The 25371-nt window shown below is 50.5% G+C and overlaps 9 protein-coding genes across 9 annotated transcripts; 3 read left to right on the top strand and 6 right to left on the bottom strand.

The window, feature by feature from the left end:
- Positions 1–511: 511 nt before the first annotated feature.
- On the top strand, positions 512–2482 carry EPUS_00038 (uncharacterized protein; the record flags this gene model as incomplete). The annotated part of the gene is made up of 1 exon (XM_007789068.1): positions 512–2482. The coding sequence occupies one exon, from the start codon at positions 512–514 to the stop codon at positions 2480–2482; it is 1971 nt and encodes a 656-aa protein (XP_007787258.1).
- A 1340-nt stretch (positions 2483–3822) lies between these two features.
- EPUS_00037 (uncharacterized protein) lies at positions 3823–8511 on the bottom strand (the record flags this gene model as incomplete). Its single annotated transcript, XM_007789067.1, has 2 exons — positions 3823–4686; positions 4741–8511. 2 exons carry the CDS (start codon positions 8509–8511, stop codon positions 3823–3825), a joined length of 4635 nt encoding a protein of 1544 aa, XP_007787257.1.
- Positions 8512–9609: 1098 nt separating this feature from the next.
- Positions 9610–11163, bottom strand: EPUS_00036 (uncharacterized protein; the record flags this gene model as incomplete). The annotated part of the gene is made up of 2 exons (XM_007789066.1): positions 9610–10629; positions 11113–11163. 2 exons carry the CDS (start codon positions 11161–11163, stop codon positions 9610–9612), a joined length of 1071 nt encoding a protein of 356 aa, XP_007787256.1.
- Positions 11164–12427: 1264 nt separating this feature from the next.
- Positions 12428–13160, top strand: EPUS_00035 (uncharacterized protein; the record flags this gene model as incomplete). The annotated part of the gene is made up of 2 exons (XM_007789065.1): positions 12428–12461; positions 12529–13160. 2 exons carry the CDS (start codon positions 12428–12430, stop codon positions 13158–13160), a joined length of 666 nt encoding a protein of 221 aa, XP_007787255.1.
- A 424-nt stretch (positions 13161–13584) lies between these two features.
- On the bottom strand, positions 13585–14517 carry EPUS_00034 (uncharacterized protein; the record flags this gene model as incomplete). The annotated part of the gene is made up of 1 exon (XM_007789064.1): positions 13585–14517. The coding sequence occupies one exon, from the start codon at positions 14515–14517 to the stop codon at positions 13585–13587; it is 933 nt and encodes a 310-aa protein (XP_007787254.1).
- Positions 14518–15498: 981 nt separating this feature from the next.
- EPUS_00033 (uncharacterized protein) lies at positions 15499–16161 on the bottom strand (the record flags this gene model as incomplete). The annotated part of the gene is made up of 1 exon (XM_007789063.1): positions 15499–16161. One exon carries the CDS (start codon positions 16159–16161, stop codon positions 15499–15501), a length of 663 nt encoding a protein of 220 aa, XP_007787253.1.
- A 1984-nt stretch (positions 16162–18145) lies between these two features.
- Positions 18146–19711, top strand: EPUS_00032 (uncharacterized protein; the record flags this gene model as incomplete). Its single annotated transcript, XM_007789062.1, has 2 exons — positions 18146–19253; positions 19290–19711. 2 exons carry the CDS (start codon positions 18146–18148, stop codon positions 19709–19711), a joined length of 1530 nt encoding a protein of 509 aa, XP_007787252.1.
- Positions 19712–20016: 305 nt separating this feature from the next.
- Positions 20017–21427, bottom strand: EPUS_00031 (uncharacterized protein; the record flags this gene model as incomplete). The annotated part of the gene is made up of 2 exons (XM_007789061.1): positions 20017–20883; positions 20942–21427. 2 exons carry the CDS (start codon positions 21425–21427, stop codon positions 20017–20019), a joined length of 1353 nt encoding a protein of 450 aa, XP_007787251.1.
- Positions 21428–24493: 3066 nt separating this feature from the next.
- Positions 24494–24793, bottom strand: EPUS_00030 (uncharacterized protein; the record flags this gene model as incomplete). Its single annotated transcript, XM_007789060.1, has 1 exon — positions 24494–24793. The coding sequence occupies one exon, from the start codon at positions 24791–24793 to the stop codon at positions 24494–24496; it is 300 nt and encodes a 99-aa protein (XP_007787250.1).
- Between the last annotated feature and the right edge of the window lie 578 nt (positions 24794–25371).

Genomic DNA, 25371 nt, shown 5'->3' with positions numbered 1-25371 from the left:
TTGTCCGTATTGGTTGTTACTGTAACTGTATGATTACAGATGACTTCTTGGCTGAATCTGAAATCGTGTCGTACACAATGCAAGGCTGAACGAATGACAGCCTTGCCAACCTTCTCCGAACTCAAGGAGCTATGTCCTTGTTTTACATGCTGATAGAAAACTCATGACAGGTTGATTGATTCACGTTCTTCATGAGCACCAACCAGCCTTGCCCATGCCATTGAGCTCCCAGCCCCACTAGAACCACGATCAAACGCGGCCGAGTAAGGATTTCCGTATTTGACGGCACTCAATCTCGAACAGATATTGAGCCCTCGGCTAGAAGTGGGATAGACCAAACCACGAGGTTCTCTTGAAAGAGACAAACATCTACGATCTTTCAATCCGAGCAGGAAAAAAAAAGAAGAAAGAAGGCGTACAGTCGTGTGGATCTGCACTCTCTGCCTTAGCTTCACCACAAGCCTTGCTTTACCATTTACTCTTTCAGGCAAACTCCAGGAAACCAAATACGATGTCGCTCAATTTCCTGGTCATAGGCGCCGGATCCCGTGGTACAGCCTACTCTCGAGCTGTCGCCGTCACCAGCAACAGCTCCACTAACAGTGAATCTTGCACATCTGTGCTACCAGCGAGGATCGCTGCCGTTGCAGAACCGGATCCCTTCAAGCGGGCCGATTTCGGTAGGAAATTCATCTGGGGAAAGGACTCTTCAGCGAGTGATGGTGAGGATGAAGGCAAGGGAAAGAGTAGGCGTGGTCAGGAGTTTGTGGATTGGAAGGAGTGGATTGCGTGGGAGGATGCAAGACGGCTTCAGGTTGCGGAGAAAGAGAAGCAGGGTGGAATTGCTGGCACTGGCGACAACGACGAATCAGACCCAAAAGTAGTGATCACAGGCGTCTTCGTCTGCACAATGGACGAGTCCCATGCAGAGATCCTACACGCCCTTGAGCATCTAAACTTACACATTCTATGCGAGAAACCGCTTGCGCTAAGCTTGGCGGACTGTCTGAGTATAGGGGCTGCATATTCCTCCATCGACACCTCCCCGGACCTCTTCCCCCAGCGCCATGACACCCACCCCATTTCCCAACCAAAATCTTCAAATCAACGCAAAATCTTCTCCATCGGCCACGTCCTCCGCTACAGCCCGCACAACACCCTCCTTCGCAGTCTACTCCTCCAAGACAGAGCGATCGGCGATGTGATCTCGCTCGAACACACCGAGCCAGTCGGCTGGTGGCACTTCGCCCACTCCTACGTGCGCGGGAACTGGCGGCACACCACGCCCGGAGGTGTAGGGACTTTACTCACCAAATCTTGCCATGACATCGACTTCATCCTGTGGCTTCTCTGCTCGCCAGCTGATGTCACAGATGAGCGCGCTACGCCGCATTTGCCGGCTACGGTTAGTAGTTCGGGCGCGTTGTCGTATTTCCGGAGGGCGAGGAAGCCGATTACTGCTGGAAAGGCGACGAACTGTTTGACTTGTCCGCTAGGAGAAGATGGGTGTTCGTTTTCGGCTAAGAAGATCTATCGCGATAAATGGCTGAGAAAGGAGAAGGATGCAGGCTGGCCGCTTAAGATTGTTGTTCCCGAAATCGAGGATCTCGTCTCCTCTGCTTCCTCGACCGAGGAAGGATGGGAAAAAGCGGAAGCTGTGCTGATGCAGAAACTGGGCGAAGACTATGACGCTACCGACCCGACGGGGATGGAAGTCAAGCGCGTGAAGGATAGAAGCTGGTACGGCCGTTGTGTCTATGAAAGCGATAATGATGTTGTCGACGATCAAACTGTCACGATGACGTGGAATGAAGAACCTGATCCCTTAGGCGCTAATCATCCAGATGGACGAGACTATGAGACCCGGGGGCCGAAGACAGCGATCTTCCACCTCACTTACGCAACACAGGCTCAATGCGATCGAAGAGGGAGGATCTATGGTTCGAAGGGCGAAATAGAATATGACTCGAAGAAAATTAGCGTCTACACCTTTGCGGATGAAAAAGTAGTACAACACATTCCTCCCAAACCGAGTTCGATCGAAAGCAAGAGCCATGGTGGTGGAGATGTCGGGTTGGCCAAGAGCTTCGTTGATGCCGTCCGAGCCTGCGAAAGTGGTGACATGACGGCAGACGAGGCGCAAAAGAAATTTGTAGGGGGAGACCTCGAGGAGCTTGTTCGAAGCCACGCCGTTGTTTTTGCCGCCGAGGAGGCGAGGCGGGAGGGGAAGGTGCTGGATTTTCAGAGGTGGTGGCAGGACCAACAGTCTCTCATGGCGTTGGAGAGGCAGTCTCAGAGGTCGATGGCACGTGCGCAGGAGCAGCAGGCGTTGATCAGGTTGCGGGATGAGATGGAGCCTGGGGCGATAGAGAGGAAGAGGAGAAGGGATGAAGAGGGGGATGGAGAGAGGATGGAAGGTCTGGATGCCGAAAGATTTGGAAATATGGAAGTGCACAGTAATGGGGATGTTTCCTTTTCTTGAACGAGAAGAGCGGAGAACTATCACTGAATCAACAGATGCAGTGGACAACGGCGCTAGAATGAATTTGATTGGACATTCCATGCAACAAACAGACCTGAAGTGTGGTGGTGAAGAAGAAAGAGGCAGGAATAAGCGCTGGTGATGGAGACGGCAAGGGACTCGATAGATGCACACGCAGAGGCTGAGTTCATTTCCACGCTCCAAGGAACGAAGACCGCTGGATTCAGACAGATGTAGTGAAGCCTTAGGAACCCAACGGGAGGATCATACATCGCCTTGCGAGCAGTACCAAGGCCACTCTCTCGCCTGAAGTACGGAGTACTATAGTACTACTCACCAATCCCATCCTATCCGACATTACAACGTGTCAGCTTCTAGCAGCCGAGTCAGCCACAGTAAATCAAAGCCTGGAGGGACGCGTGCGCCAAGATGTTTTCTCTAACTGAGGTTGACCATCTTCCTTCGGATCAGAATCAGAATCAGTGGAAGGAACGTCCGTCATCTTCTTACATCACCACCACCACCTCCTCCTCCCTTCACACTCCCACCCCCCAGAGCATTTTCAACCGATTCCCCAGCGCGAATGCAATTAGCAAGCTGCTCGCTCATGCTCGATGACGATGATGATGACAATGAAGAGGCGTGAAAGCGAGTAGGCCGGTTTAATTCTCGGAGGAAGAGAGAAACAAGAGAGCGAGGAGGGGTGATAAGTAGTAGTTAGTTAGTTGGATGGCTTGAAATGAAGTAATCGAACTTTTCCCCAACTCCCTGCTCCAGAAATCCATGAAAGACGGTGGTGATTGAGAGAAAGAAACTGAATGGAATCAGAATCAGAATCAGAATGAATGGGTGCCCCAGCACCTACGACCTATGACCTACGACCTCCGACCTACGACCTACTTCCCATCCATCTATGAACGACGAAGGACATTTTTCTTGCTGGTCCACCTAGCCTAGGCGAGCACAGCACAGCATAGCATGCCTTTCTCGCTCTGGCTTCACCACCAAGAAACAGATTGGATTCTTAGACTCGTATGCGGATGGTCTGATCTACTACTACATCGTCTGATCTTAGGAAAAGAAGTAACATGTTCGAACTTAGGCTCAAAGATTGTTTCAAGAGAATTGAAACATTGCGAGGACCTAATAAATCCACGCTCGATACGCTCGGATTAATTACTGTGTACTGGTAGTATCGAACGCCTTACTTTCCACACCAACAAGAATATCGTAAACTTCGCTCAATCGCTTGCTTTCCCAGAATCCCATGCAAACCCGGCCAAACGCATAGAAGAAACCAACAGCCAACCTATTATCATTGACCCCATCTTTAAAAAAACTCAATAAATCCTATGATTAACATCCTCCTTCCCTCTCGGTGTCGGCTCCGCATGTCTCGTAAAGATCCTGCGACCAAGCCTCGCCAACCTGTCGGCCAACACAGCGGGTCCCTTGGCTAGACTTGCGGGACTCCAATGCTTAACCCTAAACATGTAATATAGCAACACCGTCGCCGCAATGTTGAAGACGACATATGCCCACCCGATGCCGAAATCGCGCCAGCGGGTGTCGTAGCTGATATTGACGGCGGCGAGGTATTGATCCGAGTTGCTGAGAGGGCAGTAGCGACAATCGGAGCTGGCTTCCGGGTTTTGGAGCTGGCCGATTGCGCCGGCAGAGATGTAGTCGGCAAGATATTGGCCGCAGGTCTGGTTAGCTGGGGGGTTGAACTGTGCGAGTTCGTTGTCGGCGCAATCGATTGCTTTTCCTGCTAGGCCTGTGCTGGCCCACCCAGAGATGAGGTATGTTAGGGGTGAGACGCGGTACATGAAGAGCCAGAAGCCGGGGAGGGCATTGGGGTTTTGGATGACGCCATTAAAGGTTAGTGCCATGCTGAAGAGAAGGGTGGCGATATTGCCTGCAGTTTCGGCATCGGGCAAGGCGGCAATGACCATGTGTGCGAAAGTAGAGGCGAAGAGGAAAAACTCAATGCAGAAGAGGAGCATGAGGCCCTTGCGTTCGGCCGATTGGTTGTCTCCGAAAACTGGGAAGTACCAGGCGGCCCAGGCGAGGATGCCAAGGAGGATTTGATAAGGAATCTCGACGGAGATGTTGGCCACGAGGAAGGCGATCCACGAGTATGCTTTGGAAGGGCGTTCACGCACTTCGTAGAGAGAGCGCTGAGTCACAAACCGGGGCATGATCTGTGGTCTGGTATCAGCTTGAATAGCGGCGAACAAACAAACGGAAATGCTTACCTGCTGAACAAGAGTAGAAAAGATGGATGTTAACATGAAAATGGCGAACAGGGTGTTCTGTAGCCCAGCCGAAGAGGTGTTTTGAAGGAAGAAAGAGAAACCAATAAAGAGAGCCGAAGCGAGCCCAAGCGTAAACTTGCCCCAAACATAAGACGGAGTTCGCCAGTATTGCTGGAAAACTCGGAGAGTAACTTCGTAAATCTGCGCAGTCAAAGGCATGGCGAATTCGCCAGTGGATTCACCACGATCTGTGACTGCTTCTCTTTGTTTCTCGGCATGAATACGATCAATCTCGGCTTGCACATCCTTGCTCTCCTGGCTACTCGTCCATACCTCTGGCCATTCAATGTCCAACTTGTTCCGTGAGCCGACTCCGACAATCTCGAGCATATACTCCGCCGGGTTCTCCTCGTCATCACATTTTCGGGCCCCATGATTCTCGAAGTATCCAAGTAGCGATTTCGAATTCTCGCCGATGTCTCCAAAGTAGACGGTCTTGCCTCCTTTAGCGAGAAACAACAATCGGTCAAATTCTTGGAAGAGAATTGCAGATGGTTGATGGATGGTTGACAGTACCGCCTGCCCGCTATCCGCCAGCTTGCGTAGGAAAGCGATGATTGACCAAGAACTTTGCGAATCAAGACCGGACGTGGGCTCGTCAAGGAACAGTAACAAAGCTGGCTTGGCAGCAAGTTCGACACCAATGGTCAATAGTTTTCGCTGTTCCACATTCAGACCTTCGCCAGGATTGCCGACAATCGCCTCACTGAAATCTTCCATGTTAAGCATCTTGATAACCTCTTCGACGAAAGCATATTTCTCAGCCTTGGAGACAGATTCCGGTTGACGAAGTGTGGCGGAGAATCGTAATGCTTCCCGTACTGTGGTGGTCTCTAAATGTAGATCCTGTTGCTGTACATACCCAGTCTTCCGTTGAAAGGATGGGTCAAGAGGTTTGCCATTGACAAACATGTCACCTGTAAGAACTCCAATACTGCTTCTTTGAGCCAGCGTATCAAGCAAAGTTGTCTTCCCCGCTCCCGAAACACCCATCAGAGCAGTAAGCGTACCTGGCTTCACCCAGCCCGAGACATGGTCAAGTAGTCTTCGAGGCTCACCTTTGATGCTGATGTCAAGAGTGACGTCTCTCCAAGTGAATATGTCTTTCTGAACAGGCAACGCGCCGACTTCTCTCGCTTTCGCACCTTGATAAGAATCGTTGGACGACACTGCTGTAGCAGCGGCGGAGTCCGCCTTACCAGCCTCAATGTCCTTGCTTTCACGCTCCATATATTTGGGGATGTGACCTCGGCGAAAGATCAAAAACTCGGCTGTAGAGGTTGACTTGGCGTTGAGTTCGGTTGCCACCAAATATGTGAAGTAGAAAAAGATTTGGAAGGCAAGAAGGATTCCCAGATTGCGCCAGACGTTGGAATAGCTATATCCGTAAGATAACCGCAACCAGTCGTCACCAAGAACGGACGTTCGGCCTGGAACAGCACCAGCCACAGCACACTGGAAGTTGTCGCCGGTGCCGTAAGGAGGGATGAGGCTTGTTGGAGCACATTCATATCGCTGGTTGTGAACTTCGTTGGCCAATATGGCTTCGAAGGCGTATCCAACCGGATTGATGTAGTTGAGCCAGCGGAACCAGGGATGCATGTAGCTGATTTGTACCGTGAAACCGGTATATATCACTATAGCAAGAACCAGTACTCCAGCAATAGCTAATGCCTGGGAGATCGCCTTCGTAGCGGCAGCTATAGTTCGAAAGATGGCAGACATAGTCAACATTGCAACAAAGTTGAAGAGGAAGAACACAAAGAACGGACCAGCCTCATATCGCAGTCCAGACAGGAAGTATAGGATAATGTTGAAGCACGTTGCGATGAGAAATTTGACTGGAATGTCCGAGACTATCCCCGCGAGGGCTTCCGTGAAAGGATGGTAGAAGGCGTAGCTGACGTGCTTTTCAACTATTGGTCTTTGGTCATAAAGTCCGTTGATTTCCGTGATTGCAATAAGCGCATTCAAGAGGACAGCAAAGAAAAGGACGGAGCCTTTGGCGAAGAATGAGCCAGTGCTTTGAGGAGTGCCGTAGAAAATACTACCAATGATGAGAGCCATCACAATCTGGCCAATCACTGTCGTCAATGTCGACGCCTTGTCGTTCCACAGCCGCTGATACGCGCGAATCGTGCAAATCTTGATCTGCATGGGAATGCTGATCGTGTAAGGTGACCTCGGTCGGACGTGCTTTGCTTGAGCTTGATGCTTAGACTCACGGAATGCGTCCAACGCACCGCCTCCGACTGGATTCTCCTCCTCGGCTTCAGCAATGTCCTGTAAACATAACTGGTAGTTCTCTGACTGGAGCCAGTATTTCTCAAATTCATCAGCAGTTCTTGGAACCTTGTTTTCGAACCCATCGCGAGCCTTTCGTTCCTGAGGATTTGTTACGGAAGTGAGGAAGTCGCCAGTTGTCTGCCTGGGTGGACAAACCCAGCCCATGCTCTCAAAATACGCTCTCGCGGCGTCAGCTGGTCCAAAGTAAATCTGGCGGCCTTCGTAAAGGACAATGGCCTTATCGAAAAGGTCGTATATGCTCTGAGAAGCCTGGTAAATCGCGACTGCATTAGTGAAACCTGCAATGTTCGAAGCGACCCTCAAAGATCGAACAAACTCTAAAGCAGTAGCTGCATCTAAACCACGAGTACTGTTGTCCCAGGCTGCCAAAGGGGAACCTGCCAGAGCCATCTCTGCAATACTGACTCGTTTTCTTTCACCACCACTGACACCTCGAACGAAGTCGTTCCCGACTTTGGTATTCCTTGTGTGGCCCAGCCCAAAAATGTTCATCATGATTTTTGCCATGTATTGCGAAAAGTCTTTTCTGGGCACGCCCAGGACTCGTGCTGAAGGAGTACGAGCGGCAGCGGCGAAGTCCAGGGTTTCGCCAACGGTAAGATGAGGAAAATGTTTTTCATTCTCCTGGTTGTAGACGACATCTCCTCTCATCTCTTTGATGAATCGATCTTGTGGGATTCCATTGTAGTGTACCACTGACTTCTTATCCATTTCCAGTCCTGCTAACTCACCACAGATGGATTTTAAAAAGGTCGAGCAACCACTACCTGGCCTCCCCAGCACGATAAGCATCTCTCCACTTCTGACCGACCCGTTGAAGTTTCGCAGGATCTGTTTCTCTGGGGCATCACCGAAGTATTCTCGAAGACGGAAAGGTGCCATCAGCAACGACGCGACATTCTTCTGTAATTGCAAGGCAGCCCCTGAGCCGGAAACGGTAAGGTTCTTGAACGTAAACCCAGCACGCCTTTGCTTGATTCCCTCCTTCTCGATGGTCTGCAGAAACTTTCGTGCCCAAAGATAGAAATCAAATTCGGGAGTTTCTGGGTTGAACTTGGGATCATTGTATTCCATTCCTGCGACAGTGTCCTGCCGCCTAAGCTGGGGTGCTCCATCTTCTGACTTGGATTCAACAGGCCTTGTAGCGAGAGATTCCGCTCTGGAGAGAATGGTGGCAATCTCAGCTAATTCAGGCCCGTCTTCTGTTGGGAACCCATACTCCAACATTGATTCTCGACTGGTGTAGGTTGATCCTCGATTGGTGTAGGTACTTGTGCGGATGGGCTCAAATCGAGGACCGGGGCTTATGGGTCTAGGAATGTCTTCTTCGGAGGTGCCTGAAGAGGAGGTTAAGGAGCCATTGCGAGGGGTGGCTGATTTTGTCGATGCATGGGCAGATGCCATCCTGGGCAAGTTCAGGAGTATAGCAAAGCGTTGGGAATGTTTGTAGAGAGAAAAAATGCGGGCAATTATCAATATAAGAAATGCGACGCTACTTGAATGAAGCACAACAGTGCCGCATCACGAGAAGCAATTGAAGATTAGGAACGACCTCGAGGTAAAGGTGTTATCTACTGCTGCAGAAATTCTAGAGTGGAGCTCCAAATAGATAAGGATCTTGGGGAGAGCTTCAGGTACAGTGACCGTTAACTTCATAATGAGCCCGGATGTCGTCGGATGTCGTCGGATGTCGTCGGAGCTAGTCGGAGCTAGTCGGAGACGGAGATGGGGAAGTTTTATGCAGGTTGATCGAAATAGTCCTCAGCCTTTTATTGGAAGTCTCCAATGGTGATGCAGCTTGGAGTGGGATAGATTTGAAGATGCGGTGCAACCTTCGGCCGAAATTGAGCCAAAATCGGCCAAAATCGATCATAGATGCCAGTAGGTTGGAGACGTACTATATGATACACCGGTCACTACGGTATATTTTACACCGTGCCGATAATTATGCTTGGCAGCGGAAGTCTTGGTATGCCGACCTCCGCTCAACCAACAGCACGGCACGGGCTTAGTTATGACTCCGTATTATCCAGGCTATGTTATATTTAATGTCCCCCAAAATATACCCTTGTCTTTCAGCTGTTGAGCCGCGCGCTATTGAGTGAATCGCATGCAATATCTATGCCCTTGCAAGTCCCTCCAGCACCTCCTGTCCTCTCTGACCATCCTGCCAAGCAGCTCCAGCTCGCTGAGGATGCCTGCTTGGGGTTAGTTATGGGGAAAGGAAGGTCTAGGTTTTCAGCATTGCATTCGATAGGATGCCATTCCAAATCGCGTTGAAAGATTCACATTCGTTGTGAAGCCAGTGTACAGTGTACAGTGTACCGGCACCAAAGCCACGCAGGCCTCCTACATTCGCCTGAATGTCAACCAGGTCGCGCAGTGGGCACGTATCGAAGCTTGAACGAAACACAACGTGAACTCGGCCCAGCCTAGAACCTGAAGAAGTGAGGTGCTTGGTGGAGGTTTGCGGAACTCTATCACGTTTGGGCTCCTCCGTTCCTAGCTTCGAAAGTTCCAACAAAAATTCTGGTCACAGCTATCGTGACACTGCATAGTTGTAGGCAGACCACATCGCCAATATTGGTGCTCTACAAAACTTATGACGTCGCGTCGAGATCTTGCTTGCCGTGCAAGGAACTCGCTATGTAGCCAATTACTCCTAGCATCTGGATGGCCCGCACGGTCTGGCACCAAAGCCTCAATTGCTGTTTCAGATTGGAGGATTGCAAAGGCCAGGCGCTGACCCTCTTTCGCATTGATGTTAGGCGTCCTGAAGACATGAACATGAGTACCATGGTATACCTCTCCCTCAATATGGCAATGATTCGAAAGATATCTCCAAAACTCGTTCTCACTCTGCCGCCACGGTGAACCAGGAAACACATTGAACACAGGGGAGATCAGTTTGTGCTGTTGCAGTGGTCCTTCTACGTGGTTCAAAGTAAGTGATTTACATGGTGACTCTTCAGGTGTGAGATTGGCGCTATTTAATCGATTAGAAGTCTCATCGTCTAGTACTTGAACCAGGCACCATTGTGAAGGTCTGCGTTCTGCATCCGCATCCACGTCTGCAAGTAAATTAGGGTTCATATCAGCACGCGGAGGGGGTAGCCTTTTATTGTACTTCGTGGCGAGGGTGGCGAGGGTCTCTACGAAGTTTTTCAACGTTGCTTTGTGGTGTTGTGTATTCTTTGCAATAAGTAGGCACGCTGTCACGAACCAAATCTTCATTCCTGAAGATGTGCAGAACTCTAGCCCTGCACGTCCTCTTGGTGCAGGAGGTCTCGTTTGTGGCATAGAACTCGGTGCAACATCCGACCCTGTTGCCATGCCTCTCGCATTACCGGGTTGTCTCGCTTCTGGTTGTCTTGGTGGGAACCCTTCACTTGGTGGGTGAGAACGTGAGGTACCTGCGCCGGTCGAGGAACCTGCATGCGGCGGAGGAACTGCGCCTGTCGAAGAGCCGGCGCCTATAGAGAAGCCTGTATTTGATCCTAGCCCATCTGATGGCCGAATTGCCTGTGTGGGAGGGGGAATTAGATTCGTTTCTGTTACTCTACCTCCATCATGACCAGCTAGGCTGATATTTGACAATCCTTCTTGAATGCCTTCAACTGCTGGCTTAGGTCGCGCATCAGGTACAACTGCCGGCTTAGTTGCCGTCTGTCCTCTCAGTGATAGGTTCAATTCACCTCTATCCAGCGCAGCAGTTTTTCTGTGCGCTCTAGCTGGACGGGCTTGGTTCGAAATGCCGCGGGCGACGCAGCTGGAGTAGCTTGCGGGCGAGCTGCTGTACTCAGTATCGACGGAGGAACCTGCACTGGGGTAGGTAGCCTTGCTGAACTATCTAGCTTCTCTGCTAGCAGTATTTTGGATGGGTTTGAGCTGGATGCAGTGGTCTTGTGGGTGTGATATGAGCACCCCGTGGGTTCGCTTCTCCGCGTGCCGTCGTTAGACTGGCAGTATGGGCCCCTGTGGAATCATTACATGTGTTCTGCGAACCTCCCACGCTCGTAGGTTCTCAATGAGTGGTTTGAACAGCAGTAGTGGCATGTTGATGAGTTTGTTCAGTTGATGTGCCGCGCCTTTGGCCACGTCTCCCTTCTGCTGGACGCGCCAAACCACACTCCATGACCTCTGCAACAATCAAGAGGGTAACCGAGAGCAATATCAGTATGCCAGAAAAGAACTCCTCGAACGAGAACCGCTTCTTCTTTGTAGGATGGCGGCCAGCACCACGCAGAAAGAACACTGCCCATCAAGGCAAAGAGAACAAAATTGTGAATGCACCTGTGGATTCAACTCGAAGTACATATCCCATGTTGCCATATATGGGATTCCTGCTGGGGAATGCGACTTATCCAGTGATATTTCCGCAGCAGGGGATGGTCAAACATTGCCTCGTGTTGCAAACACAGGCACATGCTACATACTCCTGGCAGGTATGCTGTTGCTGAGCCTGAGTGCAACTTCAATGATAGATGGTCGGGCCGAAGCTCCGTGCCAAAATTCTATGCAAAAGAATTTTGGCGCCAAGCTTCGGGCCGAGACAGGTTCGGAATAGTGATACAGCATGTCAACCGTGCCTTTGTGGCAAAGCTAAAACATGACCTGCACCATTATGGGGCCAGGACTGGGCGTCCGTTCCGCCCGCGAATGTGTCAAGTTCATCTCCTGCACAGATGTGAAAACGTTATGATACCAACCTCGGAAGATTTGGTGGCCGGTTGAGTCTTGAAGAATATCCCCAAAGGATTAGACCACCGGGTAGGATGGAAACTGCCTCGATGAAAAAGCTGGACTTTCAAGGGTTTGAGGCAATTTCAGCTGAGGCGCTTTAGTTCCCAGCGACACCTCGCAGCTCTCTTACTTCCTTTGTATACAGATGCTGTCATACGGGGGAAAGGTCGCTGCTGGCCTACTACGGCAGCCCAAATCTCATTGAACATGACCAAGATCATGACCATGGCCGTGATCATGACCGTGACCGTGTAACTTGGCAACCAGCCACCTTACTTATTACTATGCCCCCATGCCCCTGACTTGAGGTGGTCGCCAGGTAAGCTTCCCTAGCGCGCCTCCCGCATGGGTAGTAGGCTGGCCCGCGTCCAAGGTCGCTTCGGTTCTCCGGTCTCACAGATCACAACAACCAACCCTCCTCTTCTCCCATGCTCCTCCTCGATCATATCCAAACTTAGCTGTTTTCGAGTCCTTTCGCCTTCCCTACTATCGCGTACCCTTCGCGACCTTAATCGCATCACTTTGACCTCCCCATCACTCTTCTCTCCCTCAATCGCATTGCCATCTTGACGTCATCATGGCCAACGACGAACCCGAGAAAGGCGATAAAGGTAAGCGGCGTCAATCTCAATGCTTCCACACTCAGCGCGCACATCAAGCCACTAACATTCGCGACAGTCTCCTGGAATTGGGGCGGCGGTCAGGCTGGCGGCACAGTCGTGGAGACCAAAGACGAGGGCGAAATCGCCATCAAATCCAAGCGCGGCAACACTAACCCCGCCGTTCATATCGGCCGCTCCGGCAATGATGTTGTAAAACGCGCCAGCGAGCTGATGGTCGATGAGAAGGGCTCGGGCTCGGGTTCGGGCTCTGGCGCGAAGACGAGCAAGAGTCCCGCGCCCAAGGAGAATGGGGATGGGAAGGGAGAGAAGAAACGCGAACTTGAGGAAGATGGCGATGGCGATGGCGCGGACGACGCTGGAGAGGAAAAGGCTGCAGCAGATAAGGAGGAGGAAGCAGAGGAAGAGAAGAAAGAAGAGGTGAAGAAGCCGGCAGCGAAGAAACAGAAGAAGGAACCTGCTGCCAGCAAAAAGAAGAAGGCGGCCTCGGCGGAGGAGAAACCCGCCCCAGCCGAAAAGGAGAAGGTAAAGAAGCAGGCCAATGGTGCTGATGAAGCCAAGAAAGGTCGAGGCCGACCCAAGGGAACTGGCACTGGCACTGGCGCTGGTGGTGCGGCGGGGAAGAAGAAGAAGAATCCCAAGCCCAGGGCTACGGAGGGGATTGGATCGAGGACTAGGAGTCGTGCTTAGACTGGACTTCTCAGCCTGCTGTCGAAACGTGGGCTGAGGATTTTGGGGGGAGGCAAAGCTGGGTTCACGGGCTAGGGATGGAATGGGTCACCCCCGGCTTGGAAGTGGGACAGGATGGGATGGACTTCGAGGGCGGGATATCTGACTGGTACGTGGATCTGGATGAAATGCGCAAGGAACATGTATTGTAGACCGAGTTAGTGCTTTTTCGATTATCTAGGCCTTGTGTATAATATGCTATGCAAAGCTGTGGGTTAAGCTATTAACGTATCTTATCGTCTTTGCCCTGTCTCATGTCATATCGGTGGCATATCACATGGCATTTTGGTACACATGCTGATGTCAAGGTTCTAGAGCTCTCACTAGCAACAAACGCAATGTAATGTACATATATACTGCGCCGGTCTTGTGTCTTCTGTTCTTACTATCTGTCCATCCCCTGTTCTGGTGCAGCGGATGCTTGTCCTTCTTCGCCTTCTTTGCCTTCTTTGCCTTCTTTGCCTTCTTTCCCTTCTTTCAGCAAGCGAGTTTGTGTGTCAATCGCCTTCTGAACCGCCTTCCGCCCTTCGATCCTCTCTACCCAGCGCTTGAAGGCTGGAAAGGCAGCTAAATCAACTGTCCTCAGGGCTGGGTTACACCTCGCCCAGCCATAACTAGCAATATCCGCAAACGTATATCTGTCACCCGACAGCCACTCCACCTGGGATAACCTTGCGTCCAAGTCCTTGATTATACGTTCTGACCTATGGTATGACACGATGATGCCATGAGGCGACTCCTGGGAGACAAACCTCGCCTTAGAGCGGCTGACCTGAGTCAGAAACCAGCTCTGCATGGTGTAATATTCCGGCGTGCCACGTGGGTAGGACAGCGAAGCGGAGGGGTCATAATGGTCGACTAGGTACGCTGTTATCCCGCCGAAGCCGAAGACACCAATGTCTCCATCGCGGAGAGTAGGAGTGCGCGCGCTGGTGTTCTTGTGGAGAAAGCCAGGTATTGTTTCAGGATCGCTACCTCCTTCGAGTTGAACGACTTCGTATCGCAGACCGAGTTCTTCAAGGACGATGATGCATTTGAAAGCATTGGGGTGGCCGCGGAAGTACAGAGTTCGGTCGCTGGGTGGAGATTGCGACAAGAGGGAGAGTGACCGCTTCCAAGAGAAGGGTTTGGTTTCGAACAGGCCCGGTACGTCGACCGAAAGTGCTAGGGTCTGTCTGCGCGCCGAAGGACAGAGAATTGTGGTGTAGTGGACTCTTCTCTCTGAGATAGGCTTTCGCCGTGCTAAGAATTTTGCTGCATTGGGTGGATGTGCAAATGGATGACTTCGAGGTAACATCCCTACGCCTTTACACAGCATGTGGAGGTTGAAACAGAGTGCAAGAGCAATACCACATTTATGATCGACGAATGTGAATGTGAATTATCAAGAAGCCCTTCTGCCCGGTCAAACATCAAACGCGGCTTGGTATGTAGCTTCATGCATACTGTATTTTCTTTGATCGACTCGATGTGGTTACTACGTAAGTACTTGGTACGTAGTTCGTAAGGGCTTGGCAACCCCTGTATTGGTCGGTCTTGGCGCTCTGCAGGCCACGACTTTAGTCCTCACTATTCCAGAGAGATGGTAGACCTTCGGTGCAGCTTCGAGTTGTCCCATGTCAGAGTCAATTGTAGCTGCATACAAAATATGATGCCAGATGGCATATATCACATATCCTTTCACAGCCAGATCCCAGCTCGAGCAGCAGGTGGGAGAATTACGGTCCAAACCTGTGAACTTCTATCTCTTCTGACTATCTCGTGGTGCCGATGACTTCCTTTTGCTTCTTAATGGTTATAGCATCTATTATAGGACTCAGCACGAACAGGCCGCGTCTAGCCCTTTGTTTTCATTCAACATGACGAAGATCCGCTTCGGCTTGATATATTCCACTGGGAGTCACTTCATCCACCTTGGTGTTTAACCATTAACCCAGTCATCATGTACTAATATAGCATGCTGAGCAGTCTCGACGCGTTGGCTCTTGCTGAAAAAGGACAAGGGCAAGATGCCATAATACTCACACCCAAATTCTGACCTCTCCAAAGCCCATTTCCACTTTCAGACCTGAGCACATGTGGCTGCAACCTGAACGATGAATAAGCAGCCCTGAGCTGTGATTGTGTAAGATTGTTCCGAGATCAGCTAGGTAATAAATTTAAGCTTACAGCACTTTTTACTCAATCTTGAGCTTGGCATTGCTTTTACATCAGAGAGATGATAAGAGATTATCCCAATGTGTCTCCAGCTTCCTGGCTACCCCGATCATCTTCTTCCGACAGATACTTCACTGCCCATTTAAACCGATTTCTTCACTAGCGAAATCTGGTCAAGCTTAAACACACTCCCGGGCTCTCTGGTGATAACCTCAAACTTGACCTCAGTCGCGTCCCCTGCATCATCCACAAAATCAAACGAGTTGACGTTCCACACGCCAACCCCCAGATTATCCCTCGCGTCCACGGTCCGCTTCGGCTCCCCATTGATCATCACGCCCCAGAATCCAGCGTCCGGGCCCGCGATATTTGTCGCAAAGGTAAGTGTGTAGGTGGCGCCAGGTTCGAGGTTATAGACGGTCTGTATGAGGCGCGCGGTAGCGTCGGAGATGGATGTGGTTGAGCCGATGGTGAATTGGAAGGCAGTCGCGGAATTGTAGCCTGGGGAGGAGAGGGTGGAGGTGGTTGTGCCGTCGATGGTGTAGGTGGTCCAAGGGGAAAGGCCACATTCGAAGTCGCCGTTGCGGAGAAGGTTGGCCGAGGTGTCGGTGGAGCAGGTAGGGGACGGGGATGGTGGGACGCCGCAGGAGCAGATGGAGGAGTACTTGGAAGGGGAGGAGCCGCAGGCGGAGGTGGCACGGGGGGGGAATTGAGTCAGGGCAGTGTTGGTGTTGACGGTGGTGGTGTAGGTGCGGCAGAAGGCGGTGGCGGATGAGAGTTGAGTGGGAGAGGCGGTGGGGAACATGGCGCGGTAGCAACTGGAGATGGCTTAGTCAGTTGGGTAGATCCGAGGGTTCATGATGGGGGGTTTCGGAGGGCCGAGAAAGCGCAGAGAATGGTTGGAAGAGGAGGGATGAAGATGAAAGAGAGGGTGACGAACTTGTCGCGAAAACACTGTGTTCCAGTTGCATAGCCATAGCTGACCAGACAGGCAGCCAGCAAATACTGCAACATGGTGGAAGAGGACCACATCTTGGAGAGATGGAAGACGGACTCCTTCAAAATAGACGAAATAGAGTAGAGAAAACGAAGCACTTGCAGGAAGGACCTGAACTGGACTTCAAGGCTGAACAAGTGCCAGAGGCAACTTCATATACTCTGCATCTGCCCGCCAAACAGAGTGGTAATCGTGAAGTACATCTTCTTGCCATTGAGGATACGATCGCCAAGGAAGAGAATATGCTATATCGGGACCAAAGCACTGACTAAGATGCTCAATCAGGAAATTATCTTTTGTGGTGTGGAAATAAGCTTCGACCAGATCGTGTATGCAAAGACTGGACCAATAGTCTGCTGACATTCCAGCCACTTCAATATTGCTTTTCGCTTACTACGGGGGGAGGGGCATACTACGTACTAAATATTGTTAGGCTGGGTCTACGTAGTAGTAATGCTAGGTAAGATACAACACCATGTATCTGCGCTTGCCACAGTGAGTATAGAGTGTCTAGGACTCCCTCAATTCAGACTAGCCTGCCTATCTAGTATCGAGTGTCTACGGAATATGTCATTGGCATCTACAACTGTTTAACAACGCGCCGGTGTCTCCTCAAGCAGTCCGTTGAGACAGCCCACAGGTACAGCATTCCAAGAAACTGTAACAGCTTCTCGTAGCTCATAAATAGCTACGGAGACTGTCATCATAACGCGTACGTAGTAGATAGCACTGTGAGGTCATGGCGTTGAATTAGAGTTACGAGAGACTAGTAGGTAACAGGCGCGTTTTGATCCAATATTACTAGGGTTAGCCAACGATATCTAAGGGCCCCCGGGTAGTAGTTTACAATCTTCCCTGCGGAAAGAACCTGCGTTTCTGGCCACGGGATAAGGCATTAGGTTATTCAACTTCAACACCACAGCGGACATCGCTTATGTTGGAGGCCCTGCTGCGGCTGTGAGCAGATGTCTCATATTCCAGTATACGCTTCTTTCTCGGTTAGCACATCTCCACCTCTCCGGGTCAAGGACCATGATCCGCGCCAGCCATCATTCGTTCGTGTTTGCCTAATAAAAGATCATCTTCCCCAATCCAACAGTTGTGGCGTCTCCAATCCAGTCAAATGATGAATACGTACGGAGTACTTAAGATGCCCTGCACACCACCATCTCCGCCTCCACAACTGTTGCCTCTTTGACCGGCCAGGTCGGTCTATCAGGGTCCGCGGTCGATGTGGTTCAATGCAGGAGGACATCCTTCATCCTAAACCACGTGAAAGTATGTGAAGATGTTCAGCTCTTACGGAGTCGTGCCCCCAAAGTAGTTGAAATACGCTGAGGATATATGTGCCAAAAGGTACACTCTTGGCAACTATGTCAAGTGTGACTCCTCCATAAGCTTTGGGTCTGTTTATTACATACGCCCTAAGCAGTGGGGTTTTGTAGTACTTAAGGGACATAGTAGTGACATTTCTTATGACGTTTTAGGCTGGCTATAGGCTTCAACCCCTGGAATGCTTGGAATGACACTACAGGTACTACTAAGTGTCAAGACAAATTTATTTCTTGATCTTGGCAAACTATCTCTCAGCGTGTTTTAACTACTTTTGGGGAACGACTCCCTACAATTAATCGTACCGAAGGAACACAAAGGTGCCAAGCATTCTCTGCGTAGCTGCTGATACTTATACCACTGTCTTTGTTGATAACCACAATATCCTTACCCAACTTCTACCATTAACTTACTCTTACCTTCGCAGACGTAGATTAATCGCTACTACGTCTCCATAGCCATGGGCTTACCGTCTCTCACAGCGGCCAGTCTCATGGATTGGGCTGCCATTGACCTCATCCTCACTTCACTCTTCGCTGCTATCATCACAGTCAATCTCCTCCTTCTCCGCCGTCGCGTGCACCGTCTTGAGCGGCGTAAGATCTTTGATCTGGAAAAGGGCCGCCATGATGTTGAGCTGCTCAACAAATTCCGTGACCTTCAAACTACTGAATCCAAGAATGGACCGCTCGATGAGAAGGCTTTTCAATGTTTCATGGAACTAGCCGGCGGAAAAATTCCGAGCCTCGATTCAAAGTGCGAAGACCAGGAAACGGCTTTCCGCTATGAACAGTTGCTTCAAGCTGCTGTCAAATTTTTCCACCCTGAGCGCTCTGAAGCATCAGTCAATGAAAAGCAAGAACTTGGGGCAGTTGTAGCTACGCCGGAGTTCACTGCCGCTGTTCTGGACGAACCACAGTCCAATAACGCTGGCCACGTTACTGAGTTGGATAACTGGTGCCGCCACTACAATAGTCCATCCGAGCCTCTTTTCACGGTGATGGAACAGGACGGCCAACTGAGCCAAATCAACAGCTGGAGCTTACCCAAGTATTCTGGATGCTCTAAGAAGATGGCTGGAGATAATTTATCTCCCATTGATTTCAGCAAGACCTCGTCCAAGGTCATTATGGACGAACAAGAATTCTCTGGCATACCAAATCTCAACAGAATGACGTCTGAGGAAGACTCGAGCCAACCATCGTCCAAGAAATTGTTTAACGCGCCAGTCGTGCCAGCATGCTGGAGCGAACATCAGCAGTCCCTCTACGATGCCTCCACGATCGACCCGGCGTTAACTAGTGGCGCAGGGTATGAATTGACAGTCAAGGGCCCTAGTACCATCCCCTCTCCACCACTTAGAAGCTCGTCTTTTGCTACCCCTGTCTGGCCTGGCCCCAACGAACCCAGCAACAAATCTCTTCCGTTAAGCTATCTTCCAGACCGCTCTCTACCAGGCTCCGACTCCAACGCGGACAAGTACAACTCAGCCGAAGAGATCTTGGAAGCAGCTCTGCCGGAAGATGGAATCGAAAACCCTCTGCTCCGCCTTCCACCTCAAGATGACGGTTGGACAAGCTTTCCACGTTGACGAGCCGGTATAGAGGGTTCTCGGGCTCCCCAGAGTTTGCTGCAGACCCGTCCAAAAGCCACGAAGCACTACACCCCTCTTGATGCAAAGCTGACGTACGAAGTCTCATCAGCTCCATACCTGTTTTTCAGCCCCAAACGACTTCGCAGCACTACAGAGCACAACAGAGCACAACAGAGCACAACAGAGCAACATCACACTCCCAGCAACACTCTTGAGCCGTACCCTCAGGCAGCAACCAAAAGCACCAACAGCACCACAAAGTATTGCTTTACCTTCATCTTTCCCATCCATATCACCCCCACACCACCACCACCAACAACCGAGCTCTGCCAGACCCACAACACATTGTGCTCGAAGGCCTGGAATCCGCAGACCATGCCGGTCATACGCACGAAACGACACCCTAGGGCTTGGAACCGAGTTGAGGACTAGGCTGAGCTGTTTCCAGGCTGGTCAACGAGCGTTTTTGCTTCTGTACCACCCAGGCCTTAGCTAATTAGGATTAGAAGCTACTGCTTAGCTAGAATCAAGACATTCCCCTTTGCAAAGAAAGGTTCGTGTCCCATGAGGATATCTCTAGCAACTATAGTAGTACTGGCACTACAAGCGGTTTATTGTTACTAACACAGCTCCATCGAAAATCAAGTTTCCCTATGACTTCTAGGCTTTATCCAGCTTCTCATAGCTTTTAAACAACCCCCACCCCTACCAGCTGTCCACCCTCTCGCGATACGATTTCACTTCCTCCCACCCTGCGAAGTATTCGTACTGACCTGACTGACCGGCTCACTCCCACCCTCACCCAGCCCTCTTTCGCCAACCTCAGGATGATACGGCGGTCTCGCCCTCCCGGCCCTCTCGGGATCGAACCTCCACACTCCGGCCGTCTTCTCCGCCTCCACGCCCGCCCAGGCCGTCGCTCCACTGATCATCTTGACCAACTTTGCGAACGTGGCATCGTCGTCCTCACGGAGCGTCTTGAAGAATTTCCTCTCCCAATCCCTACTCTCCTCCTTTTCCTTCTTGCGTAGCTCGCGCTGAGCGTTCTCAATCTTCGATTTGTGGAACGACACCGCGTCCATATCTCCTTTCGTGATTGAGGCGGCGACGTTGCGCCACGCGCGGCGACTTTCGAAGGGATCTTGTTGCTCGATCGGCATGACGGTGAGCGGTGTGGTGGGCGCTGCGCGGTAGGATTCGACCTCTTTGCCCTTCTTGGGTTTGTCGCCTTCGTGCATGCCGAAGGAGAAGTTTTTTTCACTCCATTGGCCCTCGACGCTGTAGAGGGGGTGTTTGTCGTTGCCTTGACCTTCCTTCCACATGCAGGCGGTGAAGGTGTTCTTTTTGCCGGAGAGCCAGCCTCTGCCGGAGTAGTCTATTTTGGAGACGTAGCCGCTGGAGGAGGCGATGTGAGTGTATTTCTCGAGTTCGATGTACGGTGAGCCGGTTATGAGGGATTCGATGTGCAGGGCTGGGAGGGTGATGAGGTAAATTTCGGGTTGGTTTGGCGCGTTGGGTGGAGTGAGGGTGAGAAGAGCATGGCCCACTTGTTTGATGTGGATGGTGCGCGAGAAGGAGGCCTTTTGGGCGTTGTAGCCTTGAAGCTGGAGGTTGACGTGTTAGTTCGTCCAATGCTCTACTTTCTATCGCAGATATGCCTACCTGAATACCATGTTTTGCGTTTGTTATGCAATATGCTGTCACTGGTGGGTGATGGCTGACTTGCTCAGAGATAAGTTGTGTCTCTCCAGCATCGTCCTGCCAGGTGCCGAGAAATAGCTCACCCAAGAATGGATTCAGCGGTTTCTTTTCGCTCCCCAGCTTGTCATTTCGTGACGAATATTGCTGCTTCAGGGTTGAGAGAAACCACTTGAGCACGAGTAAGGACCGTTTGGCGGGATCTGGCTCCTGGGTTGGGGCAACAAAGATAGATGGATGCTCTGCCCAATAGGCGCTGAATTCGGTTAAAGAGGTCGTGCTAAGAATGAAAGCAGGGGCTGTCAAGGAAGAGAGGTCGCCATTGAATGATGCAATGGACTGTACAGTGTCAGCTCTGGGCAGAGGCTCCGAGATGGTCTGACTTGCCTTGAGAAATGAGCCCCAGGAGCCGGAGCCTTTGCCCTGGCCCGAAGCTGGCATAGTATCCATATTGAAGAATCTTTACAGAGCTCCAATATTGGTATGTAGATCTGAAAGCAGGGTTGCCTGGTGGTGTCCTTCTAGTATTGTCTTCTGTCCAAAGTCCCTGTTTAGACTTGTTCTCGCCCTCTCCGCTGCTCCTGGTAACGATGGGTGGCACTCTTCCAACGCCAACAGCGAAAGCTCGATACTGGACACCGATCTTCTCGACTTTATTCGACAGAACATACACAGAGAGAGAAGGTGGGACAGGCAAGGGATACTAGCTGTTCTAAACACGTTTTCTCTCTGGATTGAAGCAGGCAATCTCAATAATTTCTTAGTAGGGAGGCGCAGCAATTGAGGTTGATCAATGCGTCATTGAGGGGAGTGACGAAGGTTGATTGTCCAAAATAAGAACTTAGGCTCAACCCAGGAACAGGAACAAAGAGCCGAAGAAAATTGACAGCTGCAGACCTCCTGTCTGCTGCTAGAGTGAAAGTATGCCTACACACCTCTAGATAGAGGAAATAGATACGGCTGCAACATCCAACTCAATTCTCCCTGACTACAATCGTGACCCATGACGAGTAATTTCTTATCTGCTTCATGAGAACTACGTCGACTGCTGCAAGATTACTGTTTTCGGTGCACCGTTCCTGTCATCTTATTTCACATTTCTCTTGCTATTTCTTATTTGCAGTTGGGGTTGCTCGCCTTATCCTCCTATACTTAGATGAAAGCACTCGAGCTCCGCTGGGAACTGACCGGAAATTCTCAGTCCTGTATCTCCTGCTTCAAGTGATCAAGTCTTCTTTCTACTGTCAAGGATAATCCTCAGACCCCGCAAGACCCGGGACCATGTAGCAGTTCTCTAGAGCATTACCACTTCAATTACACCTCCGTCGTTTCTTTTACGCTGTTTTCCTCCTCCAGGCGGCAAGTCTTGTCGATGTTGGCCCCTTAGTTGCTATGCCTAGATACAGAGAAGATATTTGGCTCAGGGGACGACATCGCATTTCCAATGTGAGTGCTAGCTTTACCGGCTGATGGCCTGGGCTCATGGTCAAGATGCAGGTGACGTTCTTACCTTCGACAAGCTTGCTGAAGGGGGATCAAATTGTGTCCTTCAAAGCGAAGCTGATGGATGGCGCAGAAGGTCATTGCACGACTCCCATATCCATCGATCCTCCTAAACGCCTTGGAATGCTAAGTGAACTGGCTACCTTGGAGTTGCTCAGGATGCACGATATTCCTGTTCTCAAGGTATCTTGCAGAAGAGCTGGGAAACAGTGAAAACTCGAGAAAGGTTGAACATGGTCGAGAAGATAAGGGACCTGGGAGGCTACCTCTTTCACATTTGTTTACCGGCCAGCGAAAGCATCTACCTCAAGAGCAGCCCGCCGGCAGGCATTTGCTCTATTGATATTCGTACTCACTAGCTAATAAGTACCCTAGCAAACTTCTGTGGCAGGCCCTCAGCTCAACATTTTGGCGTCAAGAAGATGGATAGGTAAGAAACTATCGCTACGAGGCAGCGAAGGAGATGGTCACCAATGTAAAGACTCGGAGGATTGCAGATCTGGAGCTGGAAGATAACGAAAGAGATTTGCAAAAGAAATTTCTGCTCCAAAGACATTCTAAGCATCGCTGACGAGCACAACCTGGCAATGGCTATTTGTCCATGTCTGAACTCGAGCTTCATATCCTGCTTAACAACCTCCTCGCTGATTTGTGTTCTAGCGCATTTCGAGTAAAGCCAATTTCAGACCAGTATAGCCATGTGCCCCGGAAAACCCCAGCACCAAGTCTCACCACACGCCTGTATGGGTCTAGGCTTCAGGCACAAGAAAAAGACAATTGGCGGCCGGAGTGACTGTTACCGGTATACCCGGTTCAACGCAGATGGAGTGTCCGACGCGCATTGGTTTTCCATCAATAGTCGGTGATCCTGCGATTTGAAGAGGGATAATGTATGTAACTTTGGTGTCCATGACCACAGTCAGGCCTGCTCCTCTGATCTGACGCATACCCCAACCGATCTTCTCAGCTTCGTCAGTCGTTTTTGTTCTTCAAGTGAGGGGGACATGATAGGCCAAGGGATCTTACCAGCTGACCGCGTGGCAATGCGAATCTTGCAAGGAGTGGGAAGATAGCTGGGCAAAGATCGTCGCTGTTGAAGTCTCCCAGTATCGGCCAATTTGGATCTGGGTGACATTCAACGTTGGCAAGATGGGGCACGAATGTCGTGATCAATGCTCGGATGTCGTCTCCTAAGTCTTGCTGCTCTAGGTGCTTGTTTGATACCCGAACATGGAGAGGAGGTATGGTTGACATGATGCCGACTGAGTCTGGTGAATGTTTCTTCTCCAAGACCCGGATGCTGAATTTGTGAAGGTGCTAGGGAGAGATGAGCTGGAAAGATGGTCATGGCCCTAATAAATATCTTGACCACAGCAATCTCCCCTACATTCACTGAAATGAAGCATTCAGTCATAGCGACCATGTGGCTTGCTACGATCAGAGGGGTTCATTATCTCGGCGCATTGTTTTCCAAAGCCTAAATGCAAGATAAGAAGCACGACCTCTTAGCATTGCAGTCGGACGCCAGCATGCAGAGATTGAACTTTGCATTCCTTTTTCTGGTCTTGTTTCTGAGACTGCGATGTAAGGCCAAGGCTGCTTCCGCCTTTCACAATAACGATGCAGCTCGATGCACGCCGATCGGCATTCACAGATTCCGACATCTTTGTTCACATATCTAACTATATCTGAGTAGAAGTAGCCTTGCATATCCGGAATCTGCTCATCGATATCTTACTAGTAGAATGAGGTAAACTCTCAAAGCGCATGCACCTACTCATCTAACTCATACTTACAATTTTTGTTGTTGGTTAACTGTATCGGTATAGCAATCTCAATCTATGTGTATACCACTATACTTACACCCGAATCTTGAACTTTCCAAACTCCATTTCCACCTTAGGACCTGAGCACACGTGATTGCAACCTGAGCGATGAATAAGCAGTCCTGAGCTGTGGCTGTACAAGACTGTTCTTAAACCCCGAACAATCCTGAACAGCCCTAAGCATCAACTAAATCCTTCGGGCGATGCCAGCAGTACGGTTGGCCGGGTCGTTGTGAAGCAAGGACTCAAACGTGTCAACACTGGTGCCGGATGACTGAGTTCGTAGTGTTTGAAGTACCATCATAAGATCTGTCGTTCGAGATCCGTGGAGCAGCGCCTGGAGCGTCTCAGGAGTGTGCACGCCTGCCGCTATCAAGGCGCCTCGTTGAGCTTCGTTGCCCATCACGGTCAGATTCAACGACGGCCGAGCTGTATCGGTGCCAAACAACGTACGATTGTCTTGACCAGCCAGGTTTGTTTTAATCATGACCTAGGGTTGGACGACTCGCTAGGTGTACGCCAAATGATCGAGACAATACTGTAGCTGTGTCCAATCAGCTTGGAGGACAGCTCGTATAGATGTACCAGCATCATCGATGGCTTTTCTAGTCTGCTCTAGTTGGTTCCCTAAGTTTTCTTTCGTTCCTTCGATCGATCGTTTTAGCTCGTCTAGTGATTCTTGTGTGGTCATATAATCGCGATTAGTGATATTAGTATCCTATCAACATAAAGAGCGCGTCGCTGCGTACATATATGTGGTATCAAAGGTGATTCTTACCGTGGATGTATAGCAGGCCATTATTACTCCGTACATACTTAAACTAGTCCCGAATGCTCTGGTAGCGATCCTTCGAGTATTTAGTGTATTCGTCAAGCATAGCTCGCCTTTCCTCGCAGGCGGACGTGCAACACTGCATCAATAGTCGTGTAAAATTTCCACATTGCTGAAGAGAGACACCTAGAAAACATGACGTAAGTGTCCAGTGACAGCAGGTCGAGAAACGGACTGGGTATGGGTGATGAGGGAGGACGAAGCAGCGGCCTAATCAGGCTGGCACAACCACG

The sequence above is a fragment of the Endocarpon pusillum genome, assembly GCF_000464535.1.
Source record: "Endocarpon pusillum Z07020 unplaced genomic scaffold C734253, whole genome shotgun sequence".
Taxonomy (NCBI): Eukaryota; Fungi; Ascomycota; class Eurotiomycetes; order Verrucariales; family Verrucariaceae; genus Endocarpon; species Endocarpon pusillum.
Note: the sequence above shows the minus strand (reverse complement) of the source record. Positions and strands in the feature narration are given on the sequence as shown.